This window comes from Scylla paramamosain, chromosome 2, assembly GCF_035594125.1.
Source record: "Scylla paramamosain isolate STU-SP2022 chromosome 2, ASM3559412v1, whole genome shotgun sequence".
NCBI lineage: Eukaryota > Metazoa > Arthropoda > Malacostraca > Decapoda > Portunidae > Scylla > Scylla paramamosain.
Window position 1 is genome coordinate 4,453,780 of NC_087152.1, and position 21,221 is coordinate 4,475,000.

Sequence of the window (21,221 nt, forward strand, 5' to 3'; positions counted from 1 at the left end):
AGTGGTGTCCGTGCTGGTCTTGGTTATGACGACCTTTGGTGACGAAAGGTCGTGGTTGTGGTGATTAGTGGTAGGAAATCGTTTCGTACCAGTAATAGTTGTCAAATGGAGGTCAATAGCTGGCTGAGGGAAAGTGAAGTTATATAATGTGTGAATAAGATAGTCTGGCTGATGCGTCTGGTGCGAGAGGGCGACTTCTGGTGAAATCAACAGATGGAGCACTGGAAGATGTGATGCAAAGAAGTTAGAGGAGAGTGAGAGGGTCAGAGCACGCCAAGAGGGATGCAAGGACAGGGATAAAGGAAGGGAAGGTTGTGGCTATTGATTTTGGGGGAGATCTTAGGAACTGATGCCAGATATAGATGTATAGATTGATGGACAGACAGAGCCACATAGATTGACAGATAGACAGATTGATTGATTGAATGATAGATAGTAGATAGATTGGTAGTTGTATAGAGAGGGAAACTATGCCTTCTGATAATCTTTTAAATTATCTGAACGTATTTCTTTTGTTTTCTTATTCACTAATGGGGATGTAAAGAAGATCGGTGTTGGAAGGAGAGATGTACTTGAGGGATCAGAAAGGGAGTGTTGACGTCTTGAGGAATAAATAAATAAATAAATAAATAAAAGATAAGAAAAGTCAAAATAAATAAATAAAATAATATTCAGGTTATATAAACAACTCACCTCCAGCCTCATCATAATGTTACTCAGTCCAGGTCAAAGTGTACACCAAATGAACGTTCTCTTTGACATCAGTGGCGTAAGAACAAACCTTTCAAATCCCATTACCTACTGAAGGAAGGGAGAGGGGGAGACACCACAGAGCAATGCACTTGTGTAGGTCTCTCTCTCTCTCTCTCTCTCTCTCTCTCTCTCTCTCTCAAGCCTTTCATTCCTCTCCTCTTCCTCAATTCGTATCCCCCTTGACTTCCATAATTGCCTGCTAGAATGAGTCGAGACGGCACCGAGGCGTCTGATAACACTAACCACGTTCACTCATAAGACTTTAATTACTTACTTGGCATTTTTCTTTACCGTTTTTAATCATCGTGTCTAATGAATCTTTGTTTATCTAAAAGTTTGTCTGATTACATATGGTAGTTACAATAATAAGTTGACGTTGGGTGACACACACACACACACACACACACACACACACACACACACACACACACACACACACACACACACACACACCAAAGTTTTGATAATCTCCCGATAAAGGGCCGTGTCTCCGTTTCATGTAGTACGAGTAGTAACCCCCAATACACACACACACACACACACACATACGCACACACACACACACACGGCGGGAATACCTCTCTGAGATTCAATTATTCTGAAACAACTCACAATATCTCGAAGCTTTTCACACTTCGATGCTTTTTATCAGTTTATTTATTTATTTATTTATTTATTTGTTTGTTTATATATATATTTTTTTGTAAGTAAATATTTGCGACGAAGACAAAAGCTTCTTCTCATCACCTTAACCTTTATGAACCACAGCTGGTTTGATATTCATTGTGGGTCAAAGATCAAGAGTATAGCGCGCTCCATATAATTACGAGAGTACCTTGATGATGTCACCTGTGCGACTCCTTGAAACGAGACTGGGCGGGAGAAAACTTTTTTAGATACTGGAAAAAAAAAAAAGGCGATTTAGTACAAAAAATTTATTCGCGTCCATCTTGTTAATATTTTTGCTCGTAAACTGTAAGAGTATACGAGGTCGTTGTCTGGTTGTTTAAAGCAAGAACTGTCTCCTCTTCTACATCTCCAAAACAAGCACAAGCGAAAATCGGAGCGTGAAAAGTGCAGTGACTAAGTGTGTAGATAAATTTGCAATACTAAACTCTCTCTCTCTCTCTCTCTCTCTCTCTCTCTCTCTCTCTCTCTCTCTCTCTCTCTCTCTCTCTCTCTCTCTCTCTCTCTCTCTCTCTCTCTCTCTCTCGCTGTGTGGGTGGGTGGGTGGGCGGGAATGTTGTCTCCGCAATGAAGCCTCACACAGCACGGCGTCAGCAGTCGCTTGGCTTACGTGAAATATTGGTGTGTTAGTCGTGGTGGTGTGTTTTGGAGCAGCGGTGGCGTAGTTGGAGCAGCAGTAATAGTAGTAGTAATAGTAGTAGTAGTATTAGTAGTAGTAGTAGTAATAGTAGTAGTAGTAGTAACGTTTTTCAGTCAATGGAGAGTGTTCACAGGAAATGACTGATAAGGATAAGCGTGGTTGCGTGTTATTCTGCTGAAAAGCAAACAGAAGCCGAGTCACGTGGGAATATGAACATGCTGAATACTGGTCGTGGTGATGCTAAAGTATTTGTGACAATAATAATAAAGTAGTGATTATTAAAAGGATAGTAATATTTTTCCACTATTACTATTACTACTACTAGGAGTGAACTCAGTATACTTAACAGTAGTAGTAGTAGTAATAGCAGTAGTAGTAGTAATAACAGTGGCAGCAGCAGCAGCACCAGTAGTAGTAGTAGTAGTAGTAGTAGTAGTAGTAGTAGTTACCAATATCATCATTGTTATCGTCCCCGTCACACTGTCATCCTTGCCAACACAAAGCGCCTTAACCATGCTCCGAGCACACACACACACACACACACACACACACACACACACACACACACACACACACACACACACACACACAGTAAGGGGCGGGGATCCATTCTGGCAGTGGGGAGCCAAACTAAGACAACCTCGCGTCGATTCTCAGTCTACCCGCCAGGACACACCCACACACACACACACACACACACACACACACACACACACACACACACACACACACACACACAGGTATATATAAACCTGTGTTATGCCCTGGATGTGCCTGCTTGCGGGGGTCCCTTTGAAGCAAGTCCACCGGTTCTTGGCAGCGTCTTGGGGCAGATTAACCGACTTGGAAACCTGGCTGTAAAGAGGCACTAAATATGTGTAGAAGAGTACAAGAACATTTAAGACAGCGTAGCAAATAGCAAACATAAATTTTAGTGAGTGTTTCGGTATGGGAAGTATTAATAAACTCCTCCTCCTCCTCCTCCTCTTCCATCTCCTCCTCTCAAGTAGCTGGCGGGGTCCTTGTCGTTGCTGACGCGCGTGTTGTCTCTAACGATCCTTCCCTTGTCAGATTTTAAAACAAAAGCGCATCGGGGAAGGACTGGAGGGCGTTGGGAGGGAAGACGGAGGGCTGTGGTGGCTATCTAGTTTAGGGAAAGGATAGGAGAATGCTTGGAGGGTGTGGGAAGGACGTGGGAGAGGGTCTGAGGGCGTGTGGTGGGCGTGGCGTGAGTAAGTGGCTGGTATTTTGGGTACTGAAGCCATAGAGAGACAGGTAGGTAGGTAGGCGTGTGTGTGCGTGCGTGTGTGTGTTTGTGTCGTTTCTTTTCCTTTGTGTGTGAGCGTGTGTGTGTGTGTGTGTGTGTGTGTAGATTGCTGTCATAGTATACAATATGAAGCAGCGGATAAGCCCCTCCAGCTATTAATAACCAAAGTGTAAAGGGTTAAGTCACATTTTTCTTACCTGTGATTTTGTCACTCCGAATATTACGCACTTAGGTTTCTTATTTACAAATGGTAATGGACGCCAGAGAGAGAGAGAGAGAGAGAGAGAGAGAGAGAGAGAGAGAGAGAGAGAGAGAGAGAGAGAGAGAAATAATAAAAGAAAAGAACGTAGATCAGTTTGTCACATTAGAAAGAGATACAGGATAAGTTTTTTTTTTTTTTTTTGTGTCAGTGAGTAAATTTTGAGGTCAAGCTGTATCATAATCACTGTTTTGTCCCACTAACTCAAGCACTGTCATGGTTATCTATTCAGGACGAGAGGGTAAAGGTGATAAGTCTCTCTCTCTCTCTCTCTCTCTCTCTCTCTCTCTCTCTCTCTCTCTCTCTCTCTCTCTCTCTCTCTCTCTCTCTCTCTCTCTCTCAGCATTTATTTTCATAACAACGATAAAAGACAACGTGCTTTATCTGTTTACCATATCCATAATAACAGCGATCTGCGTTTTGGTAATTTATTTGTTCATCATCTGCATAATAACAGAGCCTTGATATTTGTTATTCCTGTGTAGATCCCGTGTTTGCTTATCTCGCTGGATGTCACACGAGACTTGGAAGTACAACATGTTTAAATCACTCGGGACATTGCTTGCAGTACACGGGGCACTGCTTATCTCTGGGTATTTGAGGCCATACAGTGTGCTTGTCCAGGAAGAGGTAATCGTTCTTATATATAGTGATACTTTTGTCTCTAGTCTCCTGCTATTATGGTTTCTCTTCATGCTTAAGAAAGTGGAGTGGTGAGACTTTTGTGGCATCATTTCGAGATGGTTCACTGACAGCCAAGGGAGTTAATTAAGTTTTTTAGGATCAGTTATTGTAAATTTGCTGCATAAAACCGCAACAAGTATCATTCTGGCATTGCTACCTGTCAGAGCGTAAATGTCTCGGAGATGGTAAAGGTAAAAACTGTATTTGGGCTTTCCTGTTGTACTGTTGTCATCCTGTTTCTCTCTCTCTCTCTCTCTCTCTCTCTCTCTCTCTCTCTCTCTCTCTCTCTCTCTCTCTCTCTCTCTCTCTCTCTCTCTCTCTCTCTCTCTCTCTCTCTCTCTCTCTCTCTCTCTCTTAATACGAAAATTTGTAACTCGTCCCTTCTCATAAACTCACTCACAGGCACCAACATCCTCCCTACTCTTACCCCTTCAGTCTACTCCTGCCCTCTTTTCCTCTTTTATCTCTCAACCCGGCACCATTCCCCGCCATCCACCACCTGCTAGGCCGCCACAGACCCTACACTCCCTACACCACCCTTCCCCTTCCTAAAACCGGTCCGCCTGGCGAGCACTGCAGCTAAACAGGCCCTCGGGTGCACTGAACCGCGGAATCTGGCGCACCTGTCCCGCCTCCCCGTCGCCATTATCGTGCCAATGATCAATCAGAACCACCCGCCATGTCGCTTCTCTCGATAAACAGGTAGCACTTGACCTAATTGTTTCCCTGTTCATACGCAGCCACTGTGAGGAATCCCGGGCAAGAAAGCGAGGCAGGACACGTGGCTTGCCTTTGACAACAACAACTACACTCGCTTTTATCATTCCTTGTCAGGAAGTTAAGAGGAGATGAGTGCTCCTTCCTAACATCCCTAGCCAGCCTTAATAAGAGGGTCAACGTGTGTGTGTGCGTGTGTGTGTGTGTGTGTGTGTGTGTGGAGGGGGGTCGTCAGCCTCTGGTGTCTTAATGCACTCAGCAGTTTCAGGACATTACGTCTTTATGATATCATGGTGTGTTTACAAGACAAGTCACGTGTTATTTCACCCACCGTCTCATCCTTGTCCTCTGATTTAAACATTAGTGTTGGATGGCGAGGCAGGCAGGCAGGCAGGGAGGTGAAGGGTAGGGCAGGGCAGGGCAGGCAGGGCAGGGCAGTGGGTGAGGAGGAAATGTAAGGAAGAAAAGGGAGCGAAAAGAGGAGAGATGAATGAGTGCAGTGTGTGTCGACAGAGTAGTGGGGCAGAAATAGATGGATAGTGTGCATTGTGTGTGTGTGATGGCGGCGTGGTTGTCGAGAGGAAGGGAGCATGGACACACACACACACACACACACACACACACACACACACACACACACACACACACACACACACACACGAAAAAAAATATCCGGTCTCCTTTCCTTGTAAGGCTCCCGTTTGGCTGACAGAAAGGCTCTGGCTGGGTGTGAGCCACGAGGCTTGACAAACATCAACCACAAAACTGTACATTGTGAGCCGCCACAGTCACGCTGTTGCTGCTTGGAAAAAGAAGGTTCTCGTATCAGATTGTAAAGTCTCGCGCCGCCAAGGTTGTGTGTGCAGGAGAACCACAAGTAAAGGCGTGGATATAGTGGTGAAAACTTATAAGAGCTTTGTATGTAGATATGTATAATAGATATTCAAAAGGAGGTGTGATTCTAATTTGATAAGGAAAACGTCTTTATGAGGTTATTAGACCCCAAGTTAATGTGTTAATGTGTTAAAAAGAAAGGAAGTAAGGCGACAATCTCATATAGTGTTACGACTGTTTGCTCTTATTTGAATTGAGAAAAAAATATTGTTCTGTAGGAGAAAAAAAGCTATTCTTCTCTTGACGTATATAGACTTCAATGAGAGAGAGAGAGAGAGAGAGAGAGAGAGAGAGAGAGAGAGAGAGAGAGAGAGAGAGAGAGAGAGAGAGAGAGAGAGAGAGAGAGAGAGAACGCATTTTCCTCAAGATGGAAAACTCAGCCACTCATGATTCTTAGTTTTAATTTACACACACACACACACACACACAGAGAGAGAGAGAGAGAGAGAGAGAGAGAGAGAGAGAATATGTAAAAATCATCTTCTACCTAATGGAAACCCAGTCTTGCATGAATTAATCCTTAAATTTAAAACTGAGAAAAGAATCGTGTCCTTTAAAGACGGGGAACCAGAACCTTCCGTCCATTCCCTTCCACCCCTTCATTAGTCCAAGGCGCGGCGAGGCAGGACAAAATAATATCCGAACTTCCTCCCTCCTGTTCAGTCCTCCGGCAAGTTTGTGCATTCATTTGTTATTTTTCTCTGTACTCCCATCCTTCTCCCGGCGGCTGCGTGGCTCAACTTTGCCCATAACGTTCCGAGACTGACACAAACCTCATCTGTTACCCGTCCTGCGTTTTCTTCGTTCCTCGTATGCACCTTCCCTTTAAGTTCTTTAAGTGAAAATTTTCTCTCCCCTTACCTTGGTCATTATACTCTCTCTCTCTCTCTCTCTCTCTCTCTCTCTCTCTCTCTCTCTCTCTCTCTCTCTCTCTCTCTCTCTCTCTCTCTCTCTCTCTCTCTCTCTCGTTACCTTTCATCACGGCGTTATCTTTGGCGTTTCATGGTGTGTGTGTGTGTGTGTGTGTGTGTGTGTGTGTGTGTGTGTGTGTGTGTGTGTGTGTGTGTGTTGATCCCATTCGCTGGTGGTGCTGGTGTCCGATACCCAATTCGCGCCACGTAAACATCGATCTTCCTCATGTTCTCGCCTTTTCTCTTTATTAATTAGAAAAAAAATACGTTGTTTTCGTTCGCTCTCTGATGCATGAAGTGATCATATTATTGTCTTAACCGTTGTTCTCCTGCTCCTCTTACTTTTCCTCCTCCTCCTCCTCCTCCTCCTCCTCCTCCTCCTCCTCCTCCTCCTCCTCCTGCTGCTCCTCGTCCTTTTCCTCCTCCTCCTCTTACTTTGCAATCTTGTCTCTCTCTTACAAATACAAACAGCCTAGTAAAAACCTCAAGATCTGTTGCTTCCTTTGTATTCCTTTGTATTCCTCCATCTACTCCTATTCCAAGTCACTCTGCACCACCACCAACAATATCAGAAGGAAAAAACACTGAATTTAGCCTCTACAGTAGAAGTAGCAGCAGTAGTTTGAGTTTCTAGGTAATACAAGCCGAGGGAACCTGAGATGTGGTGCTTAAGTGAAGGGACTAAGGTTGGTGAAGGGAGAGGAAGCGAACTGGCGCCGAAGAGGGAGGAAGAAAGGTTGGAGGGTGAAGGTGACGGCGGGAGAAAGGTGCATAGGTCGGTGGGTGTAGTGAACGGGATGCAGGGAGGGACTGGCTGAGGAGGAGGAGGAGGAGGAGGAGGACGTGGCTGGAGAAGTAAGAGTATGTACAGGGATGCAGATGAAGCTGAACACGTAAGGTTGTTGGAGATTGTGGAAAGAGTGGTCTGGAGAGAGAAATTTAGTGGAGGAATAAAAAAACGAGAGGAAAAAGTGTTCAGAGAGAAAAATAAGAGGTGAGAGGCAAGGGTAGTAAAAGAAGAGATGGAATGATTGAGGGAAGGGGAAGAATATGGGTTAATGGAGAGGAGGAATGGCTGAAGAAGAGGAATAATGCTTGGTGGGAGAGGAAAAATGATAGTTGTGGGAGAAAAAAAATAGACTGACAGAGAAATAAAGGTTAGTGAAGAGGTGAATGATTGATAAACGAGAGAGAGAGAGAGAGAGAGAGAGAGAGAGAGAGAGAGAGAGAGAGAGAGAGAGAGAGAGAGAGAGAGAGTAGTGGAATAAGACTGGAGAAAAGGAATGGGGAAGGAAGAAAAACCTTTGCATGTATGAAAAAAAAAAAAATTGACAGGTGATATTTTGTGAGTGTTTCAATAGCGTGTGTGTGTGTGTGTGTGTGTGTGTGTGTGTGTGTGTGTGTGTGTGTGTGTGTGTGTGTGTGTGTGTGTGTGTGTGTGTGTGTGTGCAAATACCGCGAAACCATCTCCGTGACTTCCTGTGTGTGTGTGTGTGTGTGTGTGTGTGTGTGTGTGTGTGTGTGTGTGTGTGTGTGTGTGTGTACTGTATTCAGAAATGCAAATCCGTTTCCACCACCACCACCACCACCACCACCACCACCATTATCGAAACTCTCATTATGTCTGATTCTTTTATCCCTGCTTTTGTCATCTAATTACCTCTCATATCCACGGATGATTTTTTTTTATATTGTTTGTGTTCCGTCTCGCCACCAAAAGCTGCGTTTCTCTTTTAAAGTATTCTGCATTACATTCCATTGCTTCATAATCGTGTTTCGTAATTTTCGTTCGTTTTTCTTTCTCTTCCATCATCCTGAAGTTCTAATTCCTTTTTTTTTTTCCAACAATAATTTATTTTCCTATCGTTTTCTCACATTTTTCCTTCTTGATTTATTCTTTTATCTTTTCTCACCATCTTGTTCTCTTCTCCCTGCTCATTTGTTCTTGTTGTCCTTATTCATCTTATTGTAGTTGTTCTTTTCTTATTATTTTTCTTATTTATTTATTTACTTTCTCTTTCTTCTACCGTCATCATTGTCACTTTCACCACTATCAGTACCAACATCATCACTGCACGGGACATGGCAAGTGGTGGTGCTAGTACGGGGGTCGTCAGCCGTGATTGCTTGCGATAGGTGGTGACATGGCGTGATGGGTCGTGATCTGCTGGCTGACAGGTGGCCCTTTGGCTGTTCATATTTGTGTTTCCCTGCAAAACTCAGCAATACTTGATAACAACACAAGGGCGTTCATCACATAGAATCTGGTGAGGCGAGAGAGGAGAATTTTGACATACACAAACACACACACACACACACACACACACACACGACACGGTTGGTTATAATATTTTTTTTTTTTTTCGTGTTTGCTCCCAAGGAAAAGAAAAGTCAGCATAGGAAAGTATTATAGGAGAAAGTTTGCGGGTAATGTGAGTCAGTGACCTTACGGGAAATGGTAGTGTCTTTTATTGGTGGTGGCAGTGGTGGGGTTAGTGACTGGTAGTGGTGGTAGTGGTAGTTTTGGTCAGTGTTAGTAGTGATGGTGGTGGTAGGAGTGGCAGTAGTAGCAGTAGTAGTAGTAGTAGAGATATACCGGCATTTCCAAAGCAGAACCCACCACAGCAACAATAGTAGTGATAATAGTAGCAGCCAGGTATTAGTATTAGCCGATGACTGACAGCGACACTCAAAGCAAACCACATTAAAAAAAAAAAAGACGAAATAAAACAACAAACACAAACCACACAAGCGATTCAACCCACTGACAAACAAATGCACCTTCTAACTTCTCCCTTCTAATCTTCGCAGGTGATTCGTGACGCGGAGAAGCTTGCGTCCCGGATGAAGCACAGGGGAGCATGTTCCTGTGACAACGACACTGGCGACGGGGCGGGGCTGATGGCCGCCATCCCGCACTCCTACTACGCCGCCCTCTTGCAGTGAGTACCAGAGACAGCAGTGTGTGAGGGAAGAGAAGGACGAAGACGCGGAGGAACGGAGAAGATAGGAGAGCGTTCTTGATCTTGCCAGAAGAGCGTGAAGAATAAGAGAGAGGGAGGGAGGGAGGGAGCGAGCGAGAGAGGCAGGATGAAGAGTTAGTTGGTGGAATTTCTCGTGTTTTCTGAAGCGTGCAAAAGGAGAGGCTGGCAGAAAGAGAGGAAGGAAGGAAGGAAGGAAAGAAAGAGTGAATGAAGTGAGTAAGGAGAGGTGGATGAATGAATCGAACAGAATAGAGGAAAGAAAGGAAGGAAGGAGAAATTTTATTATGAAAAGTAAAGGAAGGAAGGAAGGAAGGAGGGAAGGAAGAAGTGAATGTGAAGAATAAAGGAGGTAAGGAGAAGTTTTTTTTTTTTTTTTTTTTTTTTATGTAGGAAGGATACTGGCCAAGGGCAACAAAAATCTAATAAAAAAAATGCCCACTGAAATGCCAGTCCCTAAAAGGGGTCAAAGCAGTGGTCAAAAATTGGTGGATAAGTGTCTTGAAACCTCCCTCTTGAAGGAATTCAAGTCATAGGAAGGTGGAAATACAGAAGCAGGCAAGGAGTTCCAGAGTTTACCAGAGAAAGGGATGAATGATTGAGAATACTGGTTTAACTCTTGCGTTAGAGAGGTGGACAGAATAGGAGTGAGAGAAAGAAGAAAGTCTTGTGCAGCGAGGCCGCGGAAGGAGGGGAGGCATGCAGTTAGCAAGATCAGAAGAGCAGTTAGCATGAAAATAGCGGTAGAAGACAGCAAGAGATGCAACATTGCGGCGGTGAGAGAGAGGCTGAAGACAGTCAGTTAGAGGAGAGGAGTTGATGAGACGAAAAGCTTTTGATTCCACCCTGTCTAGAACAGCAGTATGAAGTGGAACCCCCCCAGACATGTGAAGCATACTCCATACATGGACGGATAAGGCCCCTTGTACAGAGTTAGCAGCTGGGGGGGGTGAGAAAAACTGGCGGAGACGTCTCAGAACACCTAACTTCATAGAAGCCGTTTTAGCTAGAGATGAGATGTGAAGTTTCCAGTTCAGATTATAAGTAAAGGACAGACCGAGGATGTTCAATGTAGAAGAGGGGGACAGTTGAGTGTCATTGAAGAAGAGGGGATAGTTGTCTGGAAGATTGTGTCGAGTTGATAGATGGAGGAATTGAGTTTTTGAGGCATTGAACAATACCAAGTTTGCTCTGCCCCAATCAGAAATTTTAGAAAGATCAGAAGTCAGGCGTTCTGTGGCTTCCTGCGTGATATGTTTACCTCCTGAAGGGTTGGACGTCTATGAAAAGACGTGGAAAAGTGCAGGGTGGTATCATCAGCATAGGGAGTGGATAGGACAAGAAGTTTGGTTTAGAAGATCATTAATGAATAATAAGAAGAGAGTGGGTGACAGGACAGAACCCTGAGGAATAGAGTTAATAGATTTAGGAGAGAGAACAGTGACCGTCTACCACAGCAGCAATAGAACGGTCAGAAAGGAAACTTGAGATGAAGTTACAGAGAGAAGGATAGAAACCGTAGGAGGGTAGTTTGGAAATCAAAGCTTTGTGCCAGACTCTATCAAAGGCTTTTGATATGTCCAAGGCAACAGCAAAAGTTTCACCAAAGTCTCTAAAAGAGGATGACCAAGACTCAGTAAGGAAAGCCAGAAGAAGATCACCAGTAGAGCGTCCTTGACGGAACCCATACTGGCGATCAGATAGAAGGTTGTGAAGTGATAGATGTTTAAGAATCTTCCTGTTGAGGATAGATTCAAAAACTTTAGATAAGCAGGAAATTAAAGCAATAGGACGGTAGTTTGAGGGATTAGAGCGGTCACCCTTTTTAGGAACAGGTTGAATGTAGGCAAACTTCCAGCAAGAAGGAAAGGTAGATGTTGACAGACAGAGCTGAAAGAGTTTGACTAGGCAAGGTGCAAGCACGGAGGCACAGTTTCGGAGAACAATAGGAGGGACCCCATCAGGTCCATAAGCCTTCTGAGGGTTTAGGCCAGCGAGGGCATGGAAAACATCATTACGAAGAATTTTAATACGAGGCATGAAGTAGTCAGAGGGTGGAGGAGAGGGAGGAACAAGCCCAGAATCATCCAAGGTAGAGTTTTTAGCAAAGGTTTGAGCAAAGAGTTCAGCTTTAGAAATAGATGTGATAGCAGTGGTGCCATCTGGTTGAAGTAGAGGAGGGAAAGAAGAAGAAGCAAAGTTATTGGAGATATATTTGGCTAGATGCCAGAAATCACGAGGGGAGTTAGATCTTGAAAGGTTTTGACATTTTCTGTTAATGAAGGAGTTTTTGGCTAGTTGGAGAACAGACTTGGCATGGTTCCGGGCAGAAATATAAAGTGCATGAGATTCTGGTGAAGGAAGGCTTAAGTACCTTTTGTGGGCCACCTCTCTATCATGTATAGCACGAGAACAAGCTGTGTTAAACCAAGGTTTAGAAGGTTTAGGACGAGGAAAAAGAGTGAGGAATGTACGCCTCCATGCCAGACACTATCACCTCTGTTATGCGCTCAGCACACAAAGACGGGTCTCTGACACGGAAGCAGTAGTCATTCCAAGGAAAATCAGCAAAATACCGCCTCAGGTCCCCCCAACTAGCAGAGGCAAAACGCCAGAGGCACCTTCGCTTAGGGGGATCCTGAGGAGGGATTGGAGTGATAGGACAAGATAAAGATATGAGATTGTGATCGGAGGAGCCCAACGGAGAAGAAAGGGTGACAGCATAAGCAGAAGGATTAGAGGTCAGGAAAAGGTCAAGAATGTTGGGCGTATCTCCAAGACGGTCAGGAATACGAGTAGGGTGTTGCACCAATTGCTCTAGGTCATGGAGGATAGCAAAGTTGTAGGCTAGTTCACCAGGATGGTCAGTGAAGGGAGAGGAAAGCCAAAGCTGGTGGTGAACATTGAAGTCTCCAAGAATGGAGATCTCTGCAAAAGGGAAGAGGGTCAGAATGTGCTCCACTTTGGAAGTTAAGTAGTCAAAGAATTTCTTATAGTCAGAGGAGTTAGGAGAGAGGTATACAGCACAGATAAATTTAGTATGAGAATGACTCTGTAGTCGAAGCCAGATGGTGGAAAACTCGGAAGATTCAAGAGCGTGGGCACGAGAGCAGGTTAAGTCATTGCGCACATAAACGCAGCATCCAGCTTTGGATCGAAAATGAGGATAGAGAAAGTAGGAGGGAACAGAAAAGGGGCTATTGTCAGTTGCCCTCAGACACCTGAGTTTCAGTGAGGAAAAGAAGATGAGGTTTAGAAGAGGAGAGGTGGTGTTCTACAGATTGAAAATTAGATCTTAGACCGCGAATGTTGCAGAAGTTAATGAAGAAAAAGTTGAGGGGGGTGTCAAGACACTTACGGTCCGTCGACGGAAAGGCAGTCCGACCTGGGGACATTTATGGTCCCCTCCCCAGATGGGGGACTCCGAGGCTGGTGTAGGAGTCGCCATGATTTTAAAATTTTTTGAGTGAAGGGTGTGTGTGTTATTAGGTGCTTGTAGTTTTGTGTGGAGGAAGAGAGTTGTCTTTAGAGGGCAGGCTGTGACTACCCCCTTGTGTTGTGAGACACAAAGGGAACGTTCAGTGAGGTCACAGCTGGGTTTAATGATAAGTTCACAGCACCCCCTGAACAGTGCTTTAGACCTCACTGGGAGTAATTATCGTTTCGGCAGGTGTCTATGAATTAATTAAATAGAATACAGGAAGAAAAAGGAGGAAGGAGAAAATTTATTATGCAAAGTAAAGAGAAGAAGGAGAGAGAGAGAGAGAGAGAGAGAGAGAGAGAGAGAGAGAGAGAGAGAGAGAGAGAGAGAGAGAGAGAGAGAGAGAGAAGGATAATTAAATCTCTACTCTGTCGAATTCTTAGAAAGAGACAAAGGAGAGAGACAAGGAGACGAAAGAACGTCCAATCCTTTCCCAATCTTTCAATAGTACATTTTCTATGATAAAAAAGAAAAAAAAAAGAAAACTGCACCTGCTAACAATGACAGTTCACTACGATTTTAATTAGGAAGGAAGGAATAAAGGAAGGAAGGAAGGAAGCATTCGACTCTCCCAGGAACTAAAAAAAAAAAAAATTAACTAGTTCGTTCACTTTTTTTAACTTTTCCACTTACTTTTTTTTTTTTTTTTTTGAGAGCAGCATACGAGATGACTTGGCTTTCTCGAAGGTAATTGCTTTGTAGTCCTGGGGTATTTTTGTGTCGAGGGAAGAGCCGGATGGTCGTTATACAGGCACTGAGGCTCCAGAGTGAGAGGTGAGGGGAGAGTAAGCCGTGTTAAGACTGTGAAGGCTGAGTGTTCTACGTCAGGGATTAGAGGCGTGAGTGGAGAGAGAGAGAGAGGGGGGGGAAGGGTAGAGAGGACAGAGGTTAGATGAAATAGGAGGGTAGAGAGAGAGAGAGAGAGAGAGAGAGAGAGAGAGAGAGAGAGAGAGAGAGAGAGAGAGAGAGAGAGAGGTGACCATGGATTGTGAGGAGGAAATGAGGAAGAAAATAAAAAAAAAGAGAGAAGTTGAAGGTGGAATGGAGGGACACAGCAGAGAGAGAGAGAGAGAGAGAGAGAGAGAGAGAGAGAGAGAGAGAGAGAGAGAGAGAGAGAGAGAGAGAGAGCCAGATGGTTAGGTGTGGCTGTGGCCTAAACAGCGGGTGGACAAACTTAGCACATACAAACACATGACGGAAAGCGTGGCCCGTGTAACTTATCGTCCATTCGCGAGAACACACACACACACACACACACACACACACACACACACACACACACACACACACACACACACACACACACACACACACACACACACACACACACACACACACACACACTGAAAGCCTCTTATGTCCTGCCTGTAGGAAAAGAGGATCTGAGATTGGAAATATTCCAGTAACAATTTAATAAAGAGCTTGTGACAGTAAAAGAAAATATAAAAAAAAATAAATAAATAACCTCATCGAATTAGACTTTAGGTTCTCTCATTTATTTTCCTCTTCTCTCCCTTTCTCCTCCTCCTCCTCCTCCTCTTCGTTATCGTTCTCGTCGCCATCGTCTTCATATTTCTCCTTAACCTTATTAAATTAGACTTGTTTCTCTCTTTCTTCTTGGTCTTCTCTTCCTCCTCCTCCTCGCTCTAGCTATCATCGTATTCCTCCTTTTCACCGTTCTCTTCATTACTTTCTCAATATCAGATCCTGTTTTTTTGTTATGCACCAGATAGAGAAGATTGTATTCCTTCGTATTCCCGCCGTGTCGTGAAAGGCGATTGAAAGGCAGAACGGATTGCGGTGCTGGGGTGTTCGTAGTATTCTTCCCAATAAGAGACTGGTGTTTCCAGAAATACATGGGGAATCCTTCTTTATTTCTTAATTTTGTATGTGTATGTATTACGAGAGAAAGTCACAGAATCGCGTTGGTTGCTTGAAATATGAGAGAAAATTAATTGCTAAACATTTTGGCTCTGCAGAATTTTTCCTCGAGATTTTTAGGAAGTGCAATTTTTACGGTCTGAAACTTGAGGGCACTTGTTATGGGGATCAGAGACCGAGAGAAATCTGTTGGTGAATAAGAATGGTGACGTCAGACTTACTTCACTAAATATATGTTAGTGTTATTCTACAGTGTACCGCAACGCAATTGATCCAGAACTCTTGGTTATGAAATTACCGTTATGCATCATGACATGTACCCTGCCCCGCTGAGCCACGCCACGACCAGCACGTAGACAACAATCACAGGAGAGGCGGTGGCCGTGCCTGGCAGAGTGGCGCCTCACAGCCTTGGCTCGGGGCGAGGCTGTTCCCCAAGCTGCCCGGGGGTCAAAGTCACGCCAGCCAGCAACATGTCTGGCCCACCTTAACAGTGAGTCGTTGCACTGTCTTCTAAAGGGTGCGCTGTCAGATACACGTCTTCTGAATGCAAATGACCAGTGCCCTGCTGTCTGCCAACCCCAGCAGATCGGGCAGCAGGAGCAGAACTATGCTGCTCCCACCAGCGTGTGCCTGTGGGTGGCCGTGCCTCGACTGGCAGCGGCTGGCGGTCGTCAATGATCCGCCGGCACTGCTTCCTGGCTCCTGGCTCAGGGTCTGCAGCCGCACCGCCTTCATGTGGCTTCTTCCTTGGAGTGTGTGTGTATTTTGCTGTCATTCTGTGGTTTCTACTCTTTTTCTTCAAGTATTTCTCCGATTACATGTGAAAATAATGGCGCGTAAAGAAAAGTGACATCATTATGCTCTCTCGTGATATTTTGTTATTATTTTTGCTGTTTTACTTATTTATTTTTTTCTAGTTTGTTGATTTTTTTCACTACATTTCACTTCAGTTATACATAAGACAAGCCCTCGTCACACAACATCACAAAACCGCCACGCCAAGGAAAGAAAACCTTAATAAAAGAAGAGAGGAAAGCCGCAACAATAAAGCTGGCACGCATAACAGAAAACGCAATAAAGGAAGAAAGTAAAAGTAAGAAGGAAAACGAAAAAAAAAAACTATTACCGCGGCATCATCTTATTGCCATCCTGCAATTATTTCCGCGTAACAGAACCGCTCCCGGCTGCACCTTTGAACGGGGGTGATGAGGCGGGGGGAGGGGCTCAGAGGCCGCCACCACCACCACCACCACCTTTGAGTCTCCCTAACTTATTATTACCAACTCTTCCTCCCCGTAACATTTTTTCACCACCACCACCACCACCACCACCACCACTACTAGCATTGCCATTAAATGAAGGAAGGGTGCAGTGTTTGAAGGCAGTTTAGACGTGCTTGTTACTGTTTGATTGGTTTATTTATTTATTTGTTTATTTTTTTTGTTTGTTTATTTTTTCATGATATCTTTTTTATATATCTTTAACACTTTAACGATCTCAGGTGTTCATGAGTGCAAGGAAAGCTTCTCAGTTTTCTTTCCTTCGTTCATGGCAGTTTATTATTATTGTTATTAGGCTGATAAACATTCAATTTCCATTCTTGTTATTCCCCGGGGTGCGTGGCTTTGTGGCGCTGGAAATGCATGTCACTGTAACTTTCACGTTTTCTGTTTCCTTTTTAGGGGGGACAGACTTGCTGTAGTTTCTATTTGAATAAGTTGTTTTCATGAGGTGCTTTCACGACTCCTCTTCTGCAGCACTTTCATTTCTGTCCCCTCATGGCACTTAAAAGGGGCAATGATAATAAAGCAGTACTGGTATTGTAACTGTCGGTCTGATATCAGTGTGACATATTTGACGGGCAGTGCAGTCAGCGAGTGATGAGAGAGAGAGAGAGAGAGAGCAAGTGTTGGTGGCGTTGAATCTGATAGGTCTAAAGGCAACTTGGGGAGGCAAACGAAGGAGACAGATGAGATGGCAGGCTGGGGGAACTGGAGGGACGGAGTGGTGGAGTGAGGTGACAGGAGCAGGTGAAGGAAGGAGGGAAGGAGGAGAGGGAAGAATAATGAGGGGGAGAAGAAGGTGGGTGGAAGTGAAGGTCAGTTAAGGGCGTCTTTATCGTGTTGGGTGACTAACGTGCCGCCCATTACTCGTTGCCCAGAGATGCCATTTTGAGTCTACTACAACATCTTCGTCTTCTCCTCCTCCTCCTCCTTCTCTTTTTTCTTTTTCTTTCCTTCTCTTTCCTTTCCTCCCTTCTCCTGTCCTCTCCTCTTCCAGCTCCTCCTCCACCTCCCCACTCTCCACCTGCTCCTCTCTCTCCCATCCTTCCAGCCTCTCACGCTCCCTTCCACCTCTCCTCACCTCCTCCACTTCTCCATCCACCCTCCCTCCCACTCTTCCTTCCTTCCATTCCTCCCACCCTACCCTCTCCTCCATCCTAACAACCTTCATATCACAGACTCATTAACTCATTATCGGTGAAGACAATTTCCAGCCACTTATCTCGCCCGAGCTCTTGTTTCTCTCCCGGTCAGTGGCACGCACCCTTGGCATCCGACCCTTAGCTTGCAGCGGGTCAATATTGGTGTGTTGCCTCCTCGCCTGCACACTCTTGACGATAACGAAGCAAGGAAAACATAAGAGACGTTTATATAGACTTTAGCAGGTACAGGCATTACATGATATACTAAATAACCTGCTGGAGGAATTTTAAAGCGTGTGTGTTTGTGAGTAGCGTTTTAAAAAGTAGGAGCACTGAGAATTTTGGAAAGAGAGAACGGGGAGCTGTAAGAACGAAGAGTTTAAAGGAAAATTACGCTGGATGATTGTAAAGAGAATGATTTAAGAGAGTGATAAAAAATGTGATGTTTAAAAGCAAGAGAACAATTGAGAGGTTTAGAGAGAACGATAGGCTTTACAAATGAACGGTTGGAAGAAGATAACACTTAATCATTGTAAAGTGAATGATTTAAGAGAGAAAAAGAATGTTGTGTTTGAAAGCAAGAGGACAAAAAAAAAGGAATAGTTTAGAAAGAAGGATAAGTTGTAGGAAAGAAGAGTTTAAAGAAAAATAAAAGTAGACCATTGTAAAGAGAATAACATAAAGAAAAAAGCCTGTTATCTTTAAAAAAAAAAGCAAGAAGACAATAGAGTAGTTTTAAGAGGGAACGATTTAAAGAAGAAAGGATCTAGAGCTCAGGAGACAGAAAAAAATAAATAAAGAAGAGAAAAAAAGGGAGGGTAAAAAAGAAAACAGGAAAAGTGGAAGACTATGAATAATTTAAAGAAAGAACGTTAGAGCTCACAGAAGACAGAAAAAAAAGAGTATAAAAAAAGAGAGATAAAAAAAAAAAAACACGTAAAAAACAAAGACTTGTGAAATTTAAATGCAAGGAAGGAACAGTTTAGAGAAAGAAGATATTAGAGTCCTTTGTACATACTTAACCCTTGACAGGTAACGTTATTTTAGCCTCACGATTATGGTAACCGTGTGTCCAATTGAACCCACGATTGAAAATTAAAAAAAAAAAAAATACAAATTATTATCTTTTACCTACAGCAGTATTAGTATGAAAATATATCCTTTTTAGGCTTCCATAAACGATAAATGATTCGGTTTGTATGAAAGGTCAATTATATATGATTTTTTTTTAATCTTTTACCAAAAAAAAAAAAAAGTTCACATAACAAGCCATGCCTGGGTTCGCATGGACCCAGCGTTTCCACTCTCGGGCTAAAAATTAGAAGAGAAAATTGTGTAGAAAGAAAAAAGATAAGAGTATGAAATTACTTTTAACTTGTGTAATGAAGTGGGAAGAGAGAGAGAGAGAGAGAGAGAGAGAGAGAGAGAGAGAGAGAGAGAGAGAGAGAGAGAGAGAGAGAGAGAGAGAGAGAGAGAGAGAGAGAAGTGAAAGAAAAGTGAGTTTGGTAGTATGAGAGAAAATAATGAAGAAATGAAGAGAAAGAGACAAGGGAACGTGACAGGATGGGTGGTGGGTGGAAGGAAGGAAGGAACGAAGGAAGGAAGGAAGGAAGGAAGAAAGAAGAGAAGGTCGGGAGGATGGAGGTTGAGTGGATGGTGGAAGCTTAAACGCAGGAAGGAAAAAAATAGCCGAAGTGGAGTGGCTTAGGACAAATGGATAGCGGCGGATACCAGGCTGAAACGGACTGTGTATGTGAAGTGGCTATTACGTGCTTGGGTGAGGGGCATCAAGTGGCTGGGGGAGAAAGCGGGGTGTACTGAAGGGGGAGGGTCTATTTTTATTTATTTTTTTGTATCTTTTTCTTTTTTATGTTTTCTTGTTGTATTCCTTCTTTCTTAAGTTTCTTTTTTTTGTTCTTTTCTTTTTCTTTTCTTTTTATTTTTCCATTTTTTTTAGTTTTTCATTTTTTTCTTTTCTTTCCTTCCTGTATTTGTTTTTTTCTCTTTCATTCTTTCGTCGTTCCTTTCTTTTCTTTCTTTTTCTTTCTTTCCCTTCCCTTCCCTTCCTTCCTTCCTTCCTTCCTTCCTTCCTTCCTTCCTTCCTTCCTTCCTTCCTTCCTTCCTTCCTTCCTTCCTTCCTTATTTTCTTCTTTTTCTTCTTCTTCTTCCTCATCTTCTTCGTGTTTTATTTTTGTCATTACATTAAAACCTTATCTTCCTTTAACACAATACCTCTAAGCTACTCTCTCTCTCTCTCTCTCTCTCTCTCTCTCTCTCTCTCTCTCTCTCTCTCTCTCTCTCTCTCTCTCTCTCTCTCTCTCTCTCTCTCTCTCTCTCTATCAAAAAATGTCTGCAGTCAGCTGTCGTTTCATCGTAAACCTGCCGAAACTTTTTAATGTATTTTTTTTTTTTTTTTATCTCAGGCTGCTCTTTGCACACGCCTAATGGAAGTTATTGTTATTTTTTTTATTATTTAACTTTTTTGCTTATTTTTGGCAAGCTCCCACTCCCTCCTCGACAGTCGCTCACCGTTATTTTAAAGACGAGAGGATGATGAAGGAGGAGGATAGAGTGATGGAGGAGCATGAGGAGGAGGAGGAGGAGGAGGAGGAGGAGGAGGAGGAGGAGGAGGAGGAGGAGGAGGAGGAGGAGGAGGAGGAGGAGGAGGAGGAATGAAACAATGGTAAGTAAAGAATGAGGGTGTGAATAATTACCCAACAGAGGAGAATGGGGAAGGTAATGTAGAAGAAGAAGAAGAAGAAGAAGAAGAAGAAGAAGAAGAAGAAGAAGAAGAAGAAGAAGAAGAAAGAGAGAAAAAAAAGGAAAAGAGAAAAGAAAGAAAAGAAAAAAAGGAGAAAAGAAAAAGAAAAAATAAAGAAGAAATAAAAAGCAAAAAAGAACGAAAAAAGAAAAGAGGAGGAGGATGAGAAGAAGAAGGAAAGAAAAGAAGAAAGAGGAGTAATAACACGTGGAAAAAGAGGACGGAGGGTGAAAGATAGAAGAAAACAAAGGATGAAGTTGGATAAACAGAGGAGGAGGAGGAGGAGGAGAAGAAGATGAAGGAAGGGGGAGAAAGGAAGGATTGTTTGGGTTAAATGTGCTTTTCTTCCTTATTTATTTTCCTTTTCTTCCTTCCTTATTCTATTCCTTCCTTCTTTCTCTTTTTTTTTGTACATCTTTATTTTTATTCTTAGACTTAACTTTCTTTTATTTCTTTTTAAACATGTCTCTTAATTTGTAGTCTCTCTCTCTCTCTCTCTCTCTCTCTCTCTCTCTCTCTCTCTCTCTCTCTCTCTCTCTCTCTCTCTCTCTCTCTCTCTCTCTCTCTCTCTCTCTCTCTCTCTCTCTCTCTCTCTCTCATGACCTTCCGCACTATGAACAGAACACCGGAGCTTTAAAAGATAACACCTTTGGCTTTCCCTCCTCCACCATGCCTTCCTCTCTCTCTCTCTCTCTCTCTCTCTCTCTCTCTCTCTCTCTCTCTCTCTCTCTCTCTCTCTCTCTCTCTCTCTCTCTCTCTCTCTCTCTCTCTCTCTCTCTCTCTCTCTCTCTCTCTCTCTCTCTCTCTCTCTCTCTCTCTCTCTCTCTCTCTCTCTCTCTCTCTCTCTCTCTCTCTGGCACACACACACACAGGTAAT

The 21,221-nt window shown here is 43.5% G+C and overlaps 1 protein-coding gene across 1 annotated transcript in view; it reads left to right on the forward strand.

Annotated features, from left to right (window-relative positions):
- Window positions 1-21,221, forward strand: part of LOC135108749 (uncharacterized) — a 95,606-nt gene that overhangs the window by 13,182 nt on the left and 61,203 nt on the right. The window contains 1 exon segment of the mRNA XM_064019831.1: window positions 9,624-9,754. Within this exon segment, the coding sequence (XP_063875901.1) occupies window positions 9,624-9,754 (131 nt within the window).